The sequence below is a fragment of the Geotrypetes seraphini genome, chromosome 13, assembly GCF_902459505.1.
Source record: "Geotrypetes seraphini chromosome 13, aGeoSer1.1, whole genome shotgun sequence".
Lineage (NCBI taxonomy): Eukaryota > Metazoa > Chordata > Amphibia > Gymnophiona > Dermophiidae > Geotrypetes > Geotrypetes seraphini.
In genome coordinates, this window is record NC_047096.1 from 6,296,184 (window position 1) to 6,311,593 (window position 15,410).

The 15,410-nt window shown below is 38.1% G+C and overlaps 1 protein-coding gene across 2 annotated transcripts in view; it reads left to right on the forward strand.

The window, feature by feature from the left end:
• RAP1A (RAP1A, member of RAS oncogene family) overlaps positions 1–13,623 on the forward strand; it is a 65,615-nt gene extending 51,992 nt beyond the window's left edge. For both annotated transcript variants that reach the window (XM_033917812.1, XM_033917813.1), the window contains 3 exons: positions 8,504–8,647; positions 10,433–10,551; positions 12,903–13,623. In XM_033917812.1, the coding sequence (XP_033773703.1) occupies positions 8,504–8,647; positions 10,433–10,522 (234 nt within the window). In that variant the 3' untranslated portion in view covers positions 10,523–10,551; positions 12,903–13,623. The remainder of the gene's footprint in view (positions 1–8,503; positions 8,648–10,432; positions 10,552–12,902) is intronic.
• Positions 13,624–15,410: the final 1,787 nt, after the last annotated feature.

A 15,410-nucleotide genomic window follows, 5' to 3' on the forward strand; every position in this document is an offset into this window, starting at 1 on the left:
AGTAGTAGTAGTGGTGGTAGACTCAAGCAAATTTACGCCACGTAGGTATTTAAAATGCTCTATCGTATCTCCCCTCTCTCGCCTTTTCTCCAAAGTTTACATATTGAAATCTTTGTCTGTCCCCCATACGCTTTATGACAAAGACTACACACCAGTTTAGTTGTCTTCCTCTGGACCGACTCCATCCTTTTTATATATTTTTGAAGGTGCAGTCTCCAAAATTGCACACAATATTCTAAATGGTGTCACAAGAGTCTTATATAGGGGCATCAGTACCTCCTTTTTCCTACTGCCATTCCTCTCCCTTTATACCCTAGCATCCTTCTAGCTTTCGCTGTCACCTTTACAACCTGTTTGACTACCTTAAGATCATCACATACAATCACACTTAAGTCCGGCTCTTCCATCGTGCACATAAGTTCTTCACCCCCTAAACTGTACTGTTTCCTTGATTTTTTGCAGCCTAAATGCATGATCCTGCATTTCTTAGCATTAAATTTTAGCTGCCAAATTTCAGACCATTCTTCAAGCTTTGATAGGTTTTTCTTCATGTTGTTCACACCTTCTGAGGTGTCTACTCTATTGCAGATTTTGATATCTTCCGCAAAGAGTCAAATCTTATCCGACAACCCTTTAGCAATATCGCTTATAAAAAAGTTAAAAAGAACAGGCCCAAGAACAGAACCTTGAGGCACACCACGGGTAACATCCCTTTCCTCAGAGCAATCTCCATTGACCACTACTCTCTGTCACCTTCTATCCCAAGGGCACTCAGTTTATTTATTAGACACTTATGTGGAGCACTGTCAAAGTGTTTGTTAAAATCTAAATACACCACATCTAGCACACTTCCTTTATCCAATTCTCTGGTCACACAGTAAAAGAAATTGATCAGATTTGTTTGACAAGACCTACCTCATGTGAATCCATGTTGCCTCTGGTCCTGTAATCCACGGGTTTCCCAAAATTTCACCATTCCCTGTTTTAAAAGCATTTCCATTAATTTGCTTACCACAGATGTTAGACTTACTGGCCCGTAATTCTATACTACTTCCTTACTTCCACTTTTGAGAAGAGGGACCACATCCGCCGTTCTCCAATCCTCCGGTACCACTCCAGACTCCAGAGACTTGTTGAAAAGATCAGTCAGCGGAACCACCAGAACTTCCCTAAGTTCCTTCAGCACCCTCAGATATATACCATCTGGCCCCATTGCTTTGCCTACCTTTAATTTAATTAGCTCCTTATGAACACAACCCTCTGAAAATCAGTCAAGGTCTACCACTCTTCCTCCCTAAGAATTTGAAAGGCCCTTTTTTAAGCATATTTGAACTGACTTTTTATTTTTAGGAAATAAAAATAAAGTTCACAGCTCATACTTACACAGCAGTGGAGTCTAGGCATTTGGGGGGAAATTCTATAAAGGGCACCTTAACTTAGGCTCTGATAAGTGCCCTACCAGAACCTAAGTTAAAAGGGAAACTCCATTTCAAATGGTACTAAAATAAAATTTCAAGGTGCCTACTAGTATCTAAAGAAATGGGGTCGGAATCATGCCTCCGGAGGTGCCTACCGTCACTTAATGCCACTAGGCATGGCTAACGCTGGAATTGGCATTAGGTACCAGTAGATGCCTCCGGAAGCGCAATTCACCTCAAAGGTAGGCACTGGAAATGTAGGCGTTGAAAACCCTGGCCTACATTTCTGGTGCCCACCTTTGCCAGAGGTATGATTCTCTAAACAGCACCATCGCGTGATTGAAATACGATCATTGACTGCTTTTAAGGCATCCACCAACAGCAGTGTCATTTTAAAGAATCCAGACTTTTGTGTGATTGTTAATATATCATTTATTTTTGTGTATCTGAGAAAGCTGCTGTGAAGCAGAGATGCTTTGAGTACTGCAGGAGAACACCCTGGAAATCTTGTAAAAAAAATTAAATGGTTTGTAACCATGGCATCAAAATAGATAGGTGACACTTTTGATCTTTGCAGGTAATTGATGCTTTGTATGTACAGAGGATATCTAGGTTCATACTGGGTTGTATTTACCTAGCCAAGCAGCCAGATGATTCTGCTTCCTCTGCCCATGTCACTTAGTAAAAAGGGAAACATTTGGGCTTTAGATGCTTTTAACCTTTAGATACTGTATGTTCAGTTTAAAAGTCAAACCTTCCTTATGTGCCTTTAATTACTGCACTTATGTAATTGTAAATTACCAGCTATTGTTTGACTCGGTGCTCTCACTGACTATAAATCTCTTAAATACATCTTCACTTCTTTTATTGCTCTCCACTTAGAACTACATAGGTAATAGCAGAATACAAGATGACAGTTGTGTTCTTGTGTAAGGTTAGTCAGTGTGATCATAATTGCACAGTGATTTAACAGGTAGGTTTTCAGTATTAAAACAGTTTTCACTCCATAGTACCATATGTACTCGAATATAGGATGAGATTTTGGGGCCCAAAAATGACCCCAAAATGGGGGGTCTCGTCCTATATTTGGGTCATCCCCAGTAACCACCCGACCTCCTCCCAGACTTGTTGCAGGCCTCTGCAACAAAAGGGTGTGAAATAAATTTGACTAATAAAACCCTAAATATCAAAACATGTCATAGTGACAATACAACATTATAGATAACATTGCTTAAGACTTGAAGAAATCAGATTAGTAAACACTCTTTTTATGACTTATAATAATTTAAAAAAAGACAGAAAACATCAAGTGTAACTTTTTTTTTGTTTGTTTCGATTTGGACTAAAAAAATCTGCATTTCAAAATACAAATAGGAACAGGTGGATAAATCAAATACCCAATAAACAAAACCCACCATTCAAAATGAAATGTTAAATCTTTCCACAAATTTCTGTAAATGTGTAAGCATAAAAATAAGGGTTCTTTCAAATATCTAATGATGGGGAGAAAAAACCTCGGGGCACAGGCTTAGAACAAAAGTTCTCACAAACCACACTAAAAGAGCCTCCTCATCAGCATAAAACCCCCCAGCTTAGAAATTCTCTTGAAAATCAAACATCAGTTCGTGCAGAAAATAATTCACATTCAGTAATCGGTGCACAAGTAATTCAACACTTAATTTGTGCTTATTTAAAAAGATCAAATGAAGTGTGAAAATCGTAAGCTTTAAAGTTCCGTCGTCATAGCTGTTTCAACTGTGCATGATGATAGCTTGCTAAAAAGCACAGTGTTGATGCAGATGGTGCTTTTTGCTTTCTTTGAGGAAATGCAGCAGGACAGGTGTAGAGATCTTAGCTATTATTTGGTGCTATTCTTTCCATTGTTCCAGGAGCCGCAGTACTGAAACTTTACAGAGCCTTACTCCCAGGCCAGGCTCGAACCAGGAGCTCTGTGCTCTGGCAAAGTGGCCACCATCCTCTTCATCCTCTGCTTTACTGAGCTGGCCAAGCAGTAAAAGGTACTGGAGCTTCTTTTTCCTTGGCTGTAGTATTTACCTCTCTTCACTGAAGGGCAGCCCCCCACAGCTTGGCCAGTCTAGTCTTCCCCAAAGAAGCTCCTGATAGAGCAGGGGTGCAGAACTCTGTGGACCACAAGACTTAAGGCAGAGATATGCAGAAAACAATTAACCAAAGTCTAAACTGCGCGATGGCAGATATGTGCAGAAAACAATTAACCATAATCTAAACTACTCAAGATCTTGATCTCCCCTACTTCATGTACCTTCATCAAGAGTGCCTAAAATTGTCGTATGCATCGAATGTATTGTTTTTCTTGCTGCTGTATTTATGAGGCCAGATTCTGTAAAAGGTGTTTAAAAATTAGGCATTGTTTAGATGTCCAGCAACTGAATGCTGAGCACAATTCTATAATGCATGGATGCACTATATTGAATTGCGCTCAGCAGTGCTGAACGCATCTATATTGTTAGACATCCTTTGCAGAATTGCCTTTTAGGCGTTACGTAGACATCCTAATAACGTTTATAATGTTATCATGTGAGTGTTATGACATCATTAGCATGGCAATTTTATGCTATTTGTTTACATTAAAATTGTATGCAGTAAAAGGCTGGCACCACTATTATGTTTTATTTATGTATCTTTTAATTATTTATGTGCCACTTATATCCTATGTGGTATTTACATTTGGCTCCGTTATCATATTTCTCTTCTGTTCCGGTTTCCAAGGGTCACAAGGAGCAGTGGGGGATGTGAACCAACGACATCTGGGTGCTAAGGCTGTAGCTTTAACCATTGCAGCACACACACTCAGATAGTAAATCGCTTGTCAATTCCAAAGCCAAGCTTATATCCTCTTGATTTACAAGCAGACATTTCTCTAGGATAAATATCAAACATGTACCTTCAACACTTGTGCAATTCCTCTTTTGACCTCTATGTTCCTCAAATTACATGAAAAATAAAAAAATATATATATATATATATACATACATATATATATATTGCTACCAAATCCTCTATTTTTTTTAGTAACAGGACTGCTTGCAAAAGCAGGCCTACTTTTGAGCGTGAGTTGGGCGCTAGATAAGCTTCAGTTAGGAGGACATGACTTAGGCGTACTGGAGGCGTCCACATATGGGTGAATAGGGCTTCTATTTTTTTATGTTTAATAATGCATTACTTAAGCAAAGCACATGAAAAATATATATATATATTGCATACTAAACTATTTTTCAGGTAAAGAGGACTCCTATTTGATAATAATAGAAAAAGATGCTTAATAATGCATCGAATCGAGTCTTGTACCCTTCAAAAGCGCTTTCGTACCGGCTGATATGACTACAGTACTGGCGCCTGCTGTTCTACACATGTCTCAGTTCTCAACAGCATCGAGTCTCTCGATGCAAGACGCAAGACGACATCATTGATTTGCAGACCTCCAACCTGTCTCTCTTGTGCACGGTACATCCTCTCCCAAGTCGCCCGCATCAAGAGAGTCTGCTGCATCGTCGCTACTGGCTGGTACATCATCAATACTGGTGCAATCCTGTGTGCCTACAGTACCAGCACCTGCTGTTCAACCCATATTGCAGGCCTTGACATCAAGCCTTTTCGATGCAGGCCGCAAGCTGACGTCCTCCATCTACAGACATCTAGGCAGTCTGCGGCACCGTCTGTACCAGCCAGTACATCATCAATGGTGCAATCCTTTCGAGGGAAGCTCGACGTTTTCATCCGCAGGGAGATTGCCAATATGTTTAAGTCACACTTCATGGCTCTCCCTCAGTCAATTCTCCCAGTACCAGTTCAAATTGATACCTCTTTGGAGCCTCGCGGTACCCTGTGACTGATCCATCAAAGCATTAGGCTTTTACTATGGGATCACCTGCTAAAGGACGTCGTGCTACATTTCCACATCGAGTTCATACTTCAAAAAAGTCCTCTTCTGGGCACTGCTGACCTTCTTTTGAAGTCACAGGGACTTCCCTGTGACAGTGGTCTTCACTTGAAGATTTGTCCTATGCCTCATACATTAGTCAGCTGGGCAAGGACTTATCTCTTCTAATGGAAGCTAATTCATCTTTACTTACAGAGTTTTTAGACATACTCAATTTTACTGAGTCTCCCAGAGAAATTTCCAACTTGCCATTATATGACATTTTTAAACAAACTCTCTTTAAGAATTGGGAAACACTTTTATCTGTCAGATCTGCTCATGCTAATCTGGATTTTATCTATAAAATCTTGCCTACTCCAGGGTTTGACAGTCATTAACTTCCACACCATTTTTTATTAGTGGAGTCAACCCTAAAGAAATACTTTGATACCAAAATCCATGCTTTTTTGCCTCCAAGTCGTGAGGACAGTTTTGGCCATCGGCTTTACACGAACTCCATGCTGTTGAGTAGGATCCTCAATTATTCTTTCTACATGTATCTGTATCTGCAACAAACATGTACGTTGGTTGTCTGATTTCCAACAATATATTCCTTCAGAATACTTTTGGAATACCAACGCTCTATACATACTCTTTCTCAAACTGCAACATATATTTCACATTCACTCTCGGATGCTTTTCAAGTCTCCTCTAGAGCATCTGCTATGTCAATAGCCATGAGGCGCTTAGTTTGTCTCAGACTCTCGGCCATTGACATCAATCTCCAGAATTGGCTGGACAATGTTCCATGTTTGGGAAAGGAGCTACTTGGTGAGTCTGTAGAGGCGGCAGCATAACTGCTAGCTCAGCATGAACTGGCCTGGAATACTTTGAGAACGAGACTTAGACTTTTTCTTGTTCAAACATCTTCTGTGAAACCCATATCGGTTGATCTTCAACCATCTTCTCCTGCATCATCTAATTCTGGGTAGTCTCTGCAATAGAAGTAATGACTTCTGTGACAATTCTCATCGCTTGATGGAACTTTTTCACCCACTGCTTTTATTTTACCATATCTTCAGTGGGACCTCGAGTATTACTCCACCTTTGTGTTATTACAATTCCTCAGGAGGATTACCCTCTTCATTTCTTTCATATCTTGAGCTGTTCGTACTGGGTTTCATCTACAGCTCTTTGATTCCCAACGGTATTTCTCCTGGTCTACTCTGCAATTTTCTTTTTTGGAAACTTTATCAACATCTTGAATCCGTTGGTGGTCTGTTCCCTCTTGTCTCAGCAGAGCTGAAGAGTAGCCTAGCGTTGATGGAGTGGACTGTGCACTAAGAGTTATAAGTCCTAACCTTGCTCTAAATTTAATGCCTCCTGAAGAGGTGCTCCCAACAACAGTCAACAATCCTGTTTTCTTGAAACAGTTTGAGTTTGACACCAACTTGCCAGTCTCAATTTCCAACTCTTCTATTCATAGAGGCCCTGTTCAGCACCATTCAGCTCAGGGCGCTCCTGCCTCAGCAAAGGCAATATGATTCAACTTTGCAACCGGGCTTCGCAGCTTCCATCTATCCTAGCAGGCGGACAATGATGTTATTAGGTCACATGATACCACAGTCCATGTGGCTCCATTTGTGAGACTCCATCTTGGGACATCTCAGTGGTCCTGAGCCTCCCAATGGCTTCATGCTCTACATCCACTTTCGCAAGACATTTCAATCACATCTTCATTTCTACATCTCTGCAGTGGCATTTCAACTTAGTAAAAATTCCAGGGAACTATTTTAAATCCCTCCACAACAGATACTTCTGACCATAGACTCCTCCAGATATGCTTAGGGAGTTCATCTGCACATCTTTCGCAAGGTCACTCGTCTGCCCAAGAGCAAAAATTATACATCAATCTCTGGGTACTCAGGGCCTTTTGCGATGCTCTCAAAACATTTCAGCAGCTTAATATCCAATTAGGTCTTCCTTATACACATGGACAATCAAGTCGCAATATATTACATAAATAAGTAAGGAGGAACCAGGGTCTCTCCTTCGCTGTCAGTAGACGCCCGGTGGAGGCCTGCAACAGGTCTGGGAGGGGGTGGGTGCTGACCTGAATATAAGCCATGTTTTTGGCCCAAAATCTCGGCTTATATTCGAGTATACTGTATATGGCATGTCCAATCTGTTAGATCAGTAATGCTAAATAGAGAATTTTGAATGCTATCCAAGAAAATAAGGGGATGATCAACAATTCTGTTTAGAAAAATGCAGAGTACAGGAAGTAGAATAAGGTGGCAAGAAAGCTAGCAGTCTGGAGTCATGAAGTGTGTGATGCGAAGCCAGTATTCTTTCTCCAGTAGCTTATTTATATGATCATATTTCTTCACCCCATTAAAAGGATGTGGTGAAATTATTTTTATAAGCAGTGTGCATTCCTGTAAAGCAATGTGTCTCAAACTTTTTTTTAGCTCCGGCACACTAAACTGAGAAAATTTTTTCGTGGCACATAATTGAAATTATAAATTGCAAAACCAACAAAAAATTAAATTTGAGAGTTAAGTTCTTTAAGCTATGTAAGGGTAATTGTAACAATAGTGAAACTAAAGTAGATAAAATCAAATTGTTAATCAATGCGATGGATGTGCTTATTTTTGAGTGCAAATGAACTCAAAACAACTCGATTGTAGGCAAGTAAATGCACATTTCATCATCCACCATCTGCAGTTGTTTTCTTTTTTTTCGATTTAATTTCTGTAAGAGCTGAAAATCCAAGTTTGCAAAGATCAAAATGGTAACAAAGCCTTGATTGCTTTGTTGTTCAAGTTAGAAGAACTACTGCATAAAAAATATAAATAAAATTACTTGCGATAAGTTTTCAAAGATCAATCACTTCAAAGAATGATGTTTATCTGAGTAGTTGTATCCTTTGCACTTAGACGCTCATAACATTGACAGAATTTTCTTACTTTTTCATATCCATGTTGCACAAGATTTTTAAAATATTCTTTAAAAAAATTAATCTTGTTGAAAATTTGATACTGATATGGAAGCTGAGCTTGTGAGTTGATTCATTTACTTACTGTCATGTTCTTGAGTCCCAGGAACTGAGAAATACCCTTGCAGTAAGGTAATAAATGTAAATTATGTGCTGATTGATATCCTGCTGATGTCATATTTCTTCAAGGTTCCCATGATTCTGGTTGGCAATAAATGTGACTTGGAAGATGAACGAGTAGTCGGCAAAGAACAGGGTCAAAACTTAGCGCGGCAATGGAATAACTGTGCCTTTTTAGAATCCTCTGCAAAGTCTAAGATCAACGTTAATGAGGTAAGTGGACGAGACCATAGTACACTGACTTATTTTTTTAAAATGTATTACCCTGTACAGCTTGATCTGGCTGCCCATAATAGGCAGTTAACAGTTTAACCCTTTAATTGGCAGATAATGAAATGGCTGCTTTACATAACTTGATGTTGAACGAGAGCAACAGTTTATTAAAAAACTTTATATACCGCATAACGGCCTAAAAGGATCCAACAGGCATTTGGAGATGCAGAAGATCTCCCATAAGAGCCAAAGAAACACATGTTGCTTCTGAGCAACAATGTCAAATAAAAGGTTAACTGAATCTTCCCTAACAGTTACTACCCCTACTGAAAAAGTAACCCAGCAGCTCAGTGACAATGCTGGGGATGGAGATAGTGCTGGTGTAAGAATATTGAATGCCTTAGGTGAACATAGAAACATGATAGCAGATAAAGGCCAAATGGCCCATCCGCAGCATCCACTATCTCCTCCTCTCCCTATTGGCTAAGGCTCTTAACATTTGCATCTCCTCTTCCTATAGGCTAAGGCTCTTTACACCTGAATTATGAGGTCATAGAGCTTTATGGTTATAGAAACATGATAGCAGATAAGGACCAAATGGCCCATTCAGTCTGCCCATCCGCAGCATCCACTATCTTCTCTTCTCCCTTCACGCGTTCTTGAAGTCAGACACAGTCTTTGTCTCCACCACCTCTACTGGAAGACTTCTATGCATTATGATCATTCTGTGATCATATTTCCCTTTTCTTCAAAAAAACTCCATTACTTACCTGTTCAACAGAGGAACATTTATAAGGTTTCACTTCTTATTTTTAAGACATTTCAGATGGGTTTACCAGAATAATTTTTTTCTCTTACAATTCCTTATTCACCAAACCAGGTCCTGCACTCTTGAAATGACCACCGCTTGAACTCACTAGATTCAGAGATTATACTTTTATCACCAATTTCTTTGAATAATCTACCACTACATACAGTATTTGCAGTGAGCTTTAATTTAAGAAATTTAAATTGGCAGCTTAAACTAGGTTGTTTCGGGCGGGCACATACTGGTGGCCAGGTACAGAGTTCCTCCAGTTACAGGACACTGCACTTTCTGGTTTCCTAGATGCTATTTTTTTAACCTGTCTCTTCTTAATTTTTCTTATCTTCTTCCTGAAAATCTCATTTTGAGTGTGATTGGTATTGGTCTTCTATTTATTATATATAATCCTTTTCAATACTCAATACTTTTATTAGTTTGTAAACCACCTGGTTCTGTGAGTCAGCAAGGGAAGTATAGAAAATTTTTAACTATAAACTACATGATGACACCTGGCTAGGTCATCGGATGTGGTGCCTCCCTCTCCCCATTTATCTTATTTTGTTTTTTGCCTTCAGCCTTAAACTCCCCTCTCCCACCACAATATTAAAGCTCCAGGTCACTAGTCAATTGGTTCTGTCTCTGAGATTTTGTTAATATCTACAATCCGGATTACCCTTTAATGATGCTATAAAAATGCATAATTGGACATCATGCTTTCAAATATTAAACTACGTATAAATAGGCAGTGATCTGTGAGTTTATGTGGGTTTGCTTAATGTGTTGCTTTAACTGTAGCAGGTTTTTTCTGGCCTAGGTGACTGCTTAGTCATGCCTAATGATTGGGGTACGTTATGAAAACTTGTATTGATACGTAAAATAAATGTAGTAATCAGCAACTTCATCTTGGCTATTTCAGAACTGTCTTCTCATTGTGTCTGCAAGACAGTTTTGTTAAACAAGTCTTCTGATTTCTTGTTCAGATCTTTTATGACCTGGTCAGGCAGATAAATAGAAAAACACCAGTGGAAAAGAAGAAGCCTAAGAAGAAATCATCATGCCTGCTGCTTTAAATGCCAAGCCAGCAGCAGCTCTGAGCCAGGTAAGATGCCAGGCATGCTTTACAACTTGGTACTTCTACCAAATGACTTTCATCAAGAATGTTAAATAAAGGCCTACTTTCTCTTTTCTAATTTCGTTTAATAAATGAACTTGTGAAAGTTCCTTAATGCTTTAGCCATCAAATGGGGTTTCAGGTGTGCTGACCCCACTTGAAGGTTTTTAATTATGAAAAATCCAATGAATCCATAGCATTGGAGCTCACCAAAAAGAGTGCACTCTTTAAGAGACTTGTAGTGGGTTTTCTTCAAAGGTGGAAATTCATTGGCAGTTGTCATTAAGGGAACAAAGAGCTCTGATCGTGTATAATATGGTAGGAGCAGGGAAAGAACCAGGAGAATGACCTTGGAGTTGGTGTCTGATAATCCAGAGGTAGCTGAACAGTGTGATAAGGAGACGGCCAAAGCTAGAGGGAATCTGAGTCACACAGAAGCATAACAGTAGGAAATGCACATGTGCAGGTCATTTGTGATATAAAGCTGAAAACTTCAGAAACCATTTTTTTCTCCAAACTCCATCAAAAGGGTAGTGAATGGCTGCAATAGCTGCCTAGAAAAAATGCTAGGATATGCTCAGAGGAACCCTAAAGAGCAAGAAGATAGAGAGAAATCATTGAGGGCTTCAACTCCAAACAGTGAAATGATTTTGTACTTCCTGGGTGGGAGAGATAGGAACTTGTACTGTGGGTGACTGTTATAACTCTACCTACTCTACTGGATAAGCTAGGATTTATCCGTCCTCTATTAGTCCCAAGAAGCCTCATGACTATTATGCATTCTAGTCAGTTGCCTAGAGTGATTTAGTGGTTCAGGAGAGACTCCTGTTCAATGAAATCACTGTGTCTGGCCCGAGTGCTAATATTCAGCTTTTACAAATCAGAGCTTGCCAATGAATATTAGCCCTGACCACTGCAGCACTGTCACACACACCCAAAAAAGCTTGTCCACTAGCTTACCTTCATAAAAGGAGCCCTTAGTCTTTTTTGTGTTAAGTTTCAATTTGAAACTAATTGTCCATTGCTCTATCAAAGTCATGATGGAAGATATTTGTTTTAAAATATTACATTACATTACATTAGAGACTTCTATTCCGCCTCTACCTTGCAGTTCAAGGCGGATTACAGAAGAGCTAACTGGACATTTCCAGTGAAGTTACAACAGTTTTGGGTTGGTTTTTTTTTGGTTACAAGGGAGGAGAGGTACCTGGATTAATTCCGGAAGAACTTGCAAATTGGATATTAAATTGACTGTACGTTACGGTGTGGCATAACAAATAGATTACAGTTAGAGTGCAATTAAGATTACATTACATTTCAGAGATCTGAATACTTGGTTGTTGTTTTGGGGAGGAAGAGATTATTTAAGGAATTAAAATAGATATATCATCCACATATATGTAAAAATTTAAATTCAAGCTCTACAGTAAGTGTCCGAGGGAAGAAATATAAATGTTAAACAGGATAGGTGACAGCGGGGAGCCCTGAGGCAGTTTTTGTGACTTGCAGAAACTATTCAACCCTAAAGAGAAATTTGCAGTAAACCTCCTTCTAAATTTCACTTCCTCTTTTTAGCATATTAAAACTCTGGGTGCCATCTGCTGGCCTCTGTGTATAGAAGAATAAATTCAAAAATTACTAAGGTGTTTGAAATGATATATTTTACAGCCCATGCCAACTAATGCACACTAAGCAATCCACATGAGGAAATAGCTTTTTAAGAAGAGACTGATCTGTGATGGAACATGAAGTTTTGATATACAAGAGGCATTTAAATGACTGGAATGAACCATTTGCTTTCAAGGGAGATTGTGAACCCACTAGAGACAAATCTTGTATTTCATATGTAAACAGCTTTAGATGTACTACAGAAAAACAGTATGCAAGCAAATGAAGACAGTTTCTTAATATCTTTTAACTGTGGTGTTAGGCAAGAAGAGGCCACAAAATTTCAGCAGCTGCTGTAAGTTTTTCACATAGCAAGACGTTTTCTGTGTTTAAAAAATAAAAAAAATAGTACAGCTTTGGTTGTACCGTAGCTATCAGCTAACCTTGCTGTCTTTGACCAAACTGGAAGTGCTTCAAATCTAAAGAATTAGTGCATGGAAACCGAGGAGTCACATAAGTTTCACCTGAACAATTGTGAAGAAAATGACAGTTTTCTTAGAACTGCCCTGCCATAAAACAGGAATGGAAAAGATTCTGCAGTATTTATCATTTTGTTGCAGTTTTCCATTATGCATTAGATTTTGCATGCCATATGTTCCCACCACAAATGCTCCACACTTACACTAGAGCATTAGACTGTGTGTGCTAAATTCTTTTTCTTTTATTTTTAGATCACAGGAATGAAGAACTGTTGCCTAGTCGGAGAGTGCCAGCATTCTGGACATAAAAAGAAAAAAAAATAAAGAAAACTAAAAACTAATTAACCTATCTAAGAGGCTTCTCCTGTTTTTTATATATCATATGAAGAATTTAGATCTTATACTGGTTTGCACAAGATCCCTGAAAGAATTGCTCTGCGTATATTTCTTGGAAAATAAGACAATATGTGTCCTTTTTTGCAATAGAAGTTAATACAGGTGTGAAAGTCAAATGTACGACCAAAGTGAAGCGATACAGAGGAGGATGGATACATTTCAAATGTTAGCAATTTTTCTGTTATAATCAAGAAATGGTTTCATAATTTTTTTATTACAATTCCTGCCTCCTTGTCAAGCACTAAAGTTCAACCATTATACATTTTACTTTATAAATATATATATAAATATATATTTCCCTTTGGACTCACTGCGATAACTTTCAAGTCTTTGATTTCATTTTATATTTAAAAGCTATGAAATATCAATACTTTGTTTTGCCATTATATTCTAATGTTTGATGCATAACGCTTTGGAAAAAAAATGGGTCTTTTATAGGAAAAACTGGGATAACCAATTTCTCTGGCTTTTAAAAGCTGAAGTACATTCTAAATTAACTCTGATATTGCTTCTTGTGTTTTACTGTCACAGATTAAATTACAGCTTTTATGACTGATTAAATTTTAGTACATTTTCATTTTGTTTGTGTATTTCTTCCATTTGAGCTTGTCAGCTCTTTTACATAACAACTTGTTAGCCCATCAATCAATTTACTCTCTGAATTTTACCCTATCTTTTCCAGAAAGTGTTCACAATATTTAACTCCAGTATAGCACATTGCCACAGATCAGAACTTCAGTAGGAGGAAAAATCTTTTATCTTTATTTTTTTTAAGTTTGAGGATTTTACAATTATTTTTGTTTTTGAGTCAAACATTCCCTGCTGTACATAAGGGCTCACAGGCTCCTGGATGTAATAAAAACTGACATAAATGATAATAAATTTCAAATTTCACACTTTTAAGATTTACTATACATGGGTCCAAAATTGTCTAACTCAGAACACTGAAACACACAACTGTTTCTCATTCATGTAAGAATCATCATTACTAATTAGATATTTTTGCCACAGTCCAGACACACATTTAGGAGACCTTCAATTGAAGCTTAGCATCTGCTAGCAGTCATATGGCCCATATATATAAAATAGATTGAATGGCCCCTAAATCATTTGGTTCCATGTAAAGATTTACCTGAGTACCATATAATGATCCAACAATCCACAGTGTGACAAGGGTCATTGGTTTTGCTATTCTATTTCCGAGGTCACCATTAGATTTATTTAATCAAAAAGCATAGTGTCATGTTTAAAATGGCAAGATTTTTTTTTTTTTAATTTAACCCCCAAATAGTTCACAACTACTTTTCAAAATTCAGCCTGTATTATATAACAAAGAAAAGAACCTTCAACCATGCAGGATTGCTGAAAATACTTTGAACTAGCTGTGCTGTATATCATAAGTATTTCACAGGCAACCTGTCAGTACATTTCATTGTGCAAGTACAACTATTGGTACGTTTGTTATATCATAATGGATAACAATTCCTGCTACTTATTGCATGTTTTTTTTTCCAATGTTGCAGTAACATTGGCAAAGCAGACCCTGAGACAGAGTCACCAGTACTCAAAACGCAACTGCATTGGTCTGGGTTCCTTGTTCTTTAAGATAAGTTTGACTTTTCTACATTTTCTAGTAGCTGTTTTGGATATTAGAATTCTATACATTTATTACATGTTTTTCTTTAAATTAAAAGGTGAACCAGTGATGAAATGTAGTGACAGGTTCCCTGTGAACTATTTATGATAAAGCCAGTTTAAAATATTGCCAGCGATCCTGCATGTTAAAGGTTCTGAAAAATATTATAGTGCACTATTTTGGCATGTTTTGGTTTTTTTAATCTTGTGATTATCGCCCCTTTTTGAGGGGGATAATATGTGGTATCTGTTTAAAATGGCCACTATCAAATATAGCCAATCAAGACTTTAAAATACCAAGTCCCACATGATTAAACATGAATAATGCAAGTGATCATAGCATATTTTTCCATTAAACGTATTCATTCATTCCAAGCAGGGACACTGAAATACCTAAAAGTGTGATATTGCTCTCTGTAACTTGGACAAGCTTCTCAGGTTCCTACTTAGTTATGAGTAGGGCTGCATGCTAATCGTGGTTAATGCTGCAATTAATGCATTTTTTATTTATCATTATTGAATGAATCACAACTAATAAAATTAATTGTGCTGCATAGTCTCACCTAAGCATTTCTCTCCCTTTTCCATTAGATAACTCTCTCAATTCCCTTTCCTGGGGTGTACTTTAAAATTAAGTCTTTTCTCCATCCCCTATAGTGGCAGTTGATATTCATATGTGGCCTGCACCAGAGCTTTCCCTCTGATCTGTCCCGCCCTACCTTTTCTTAC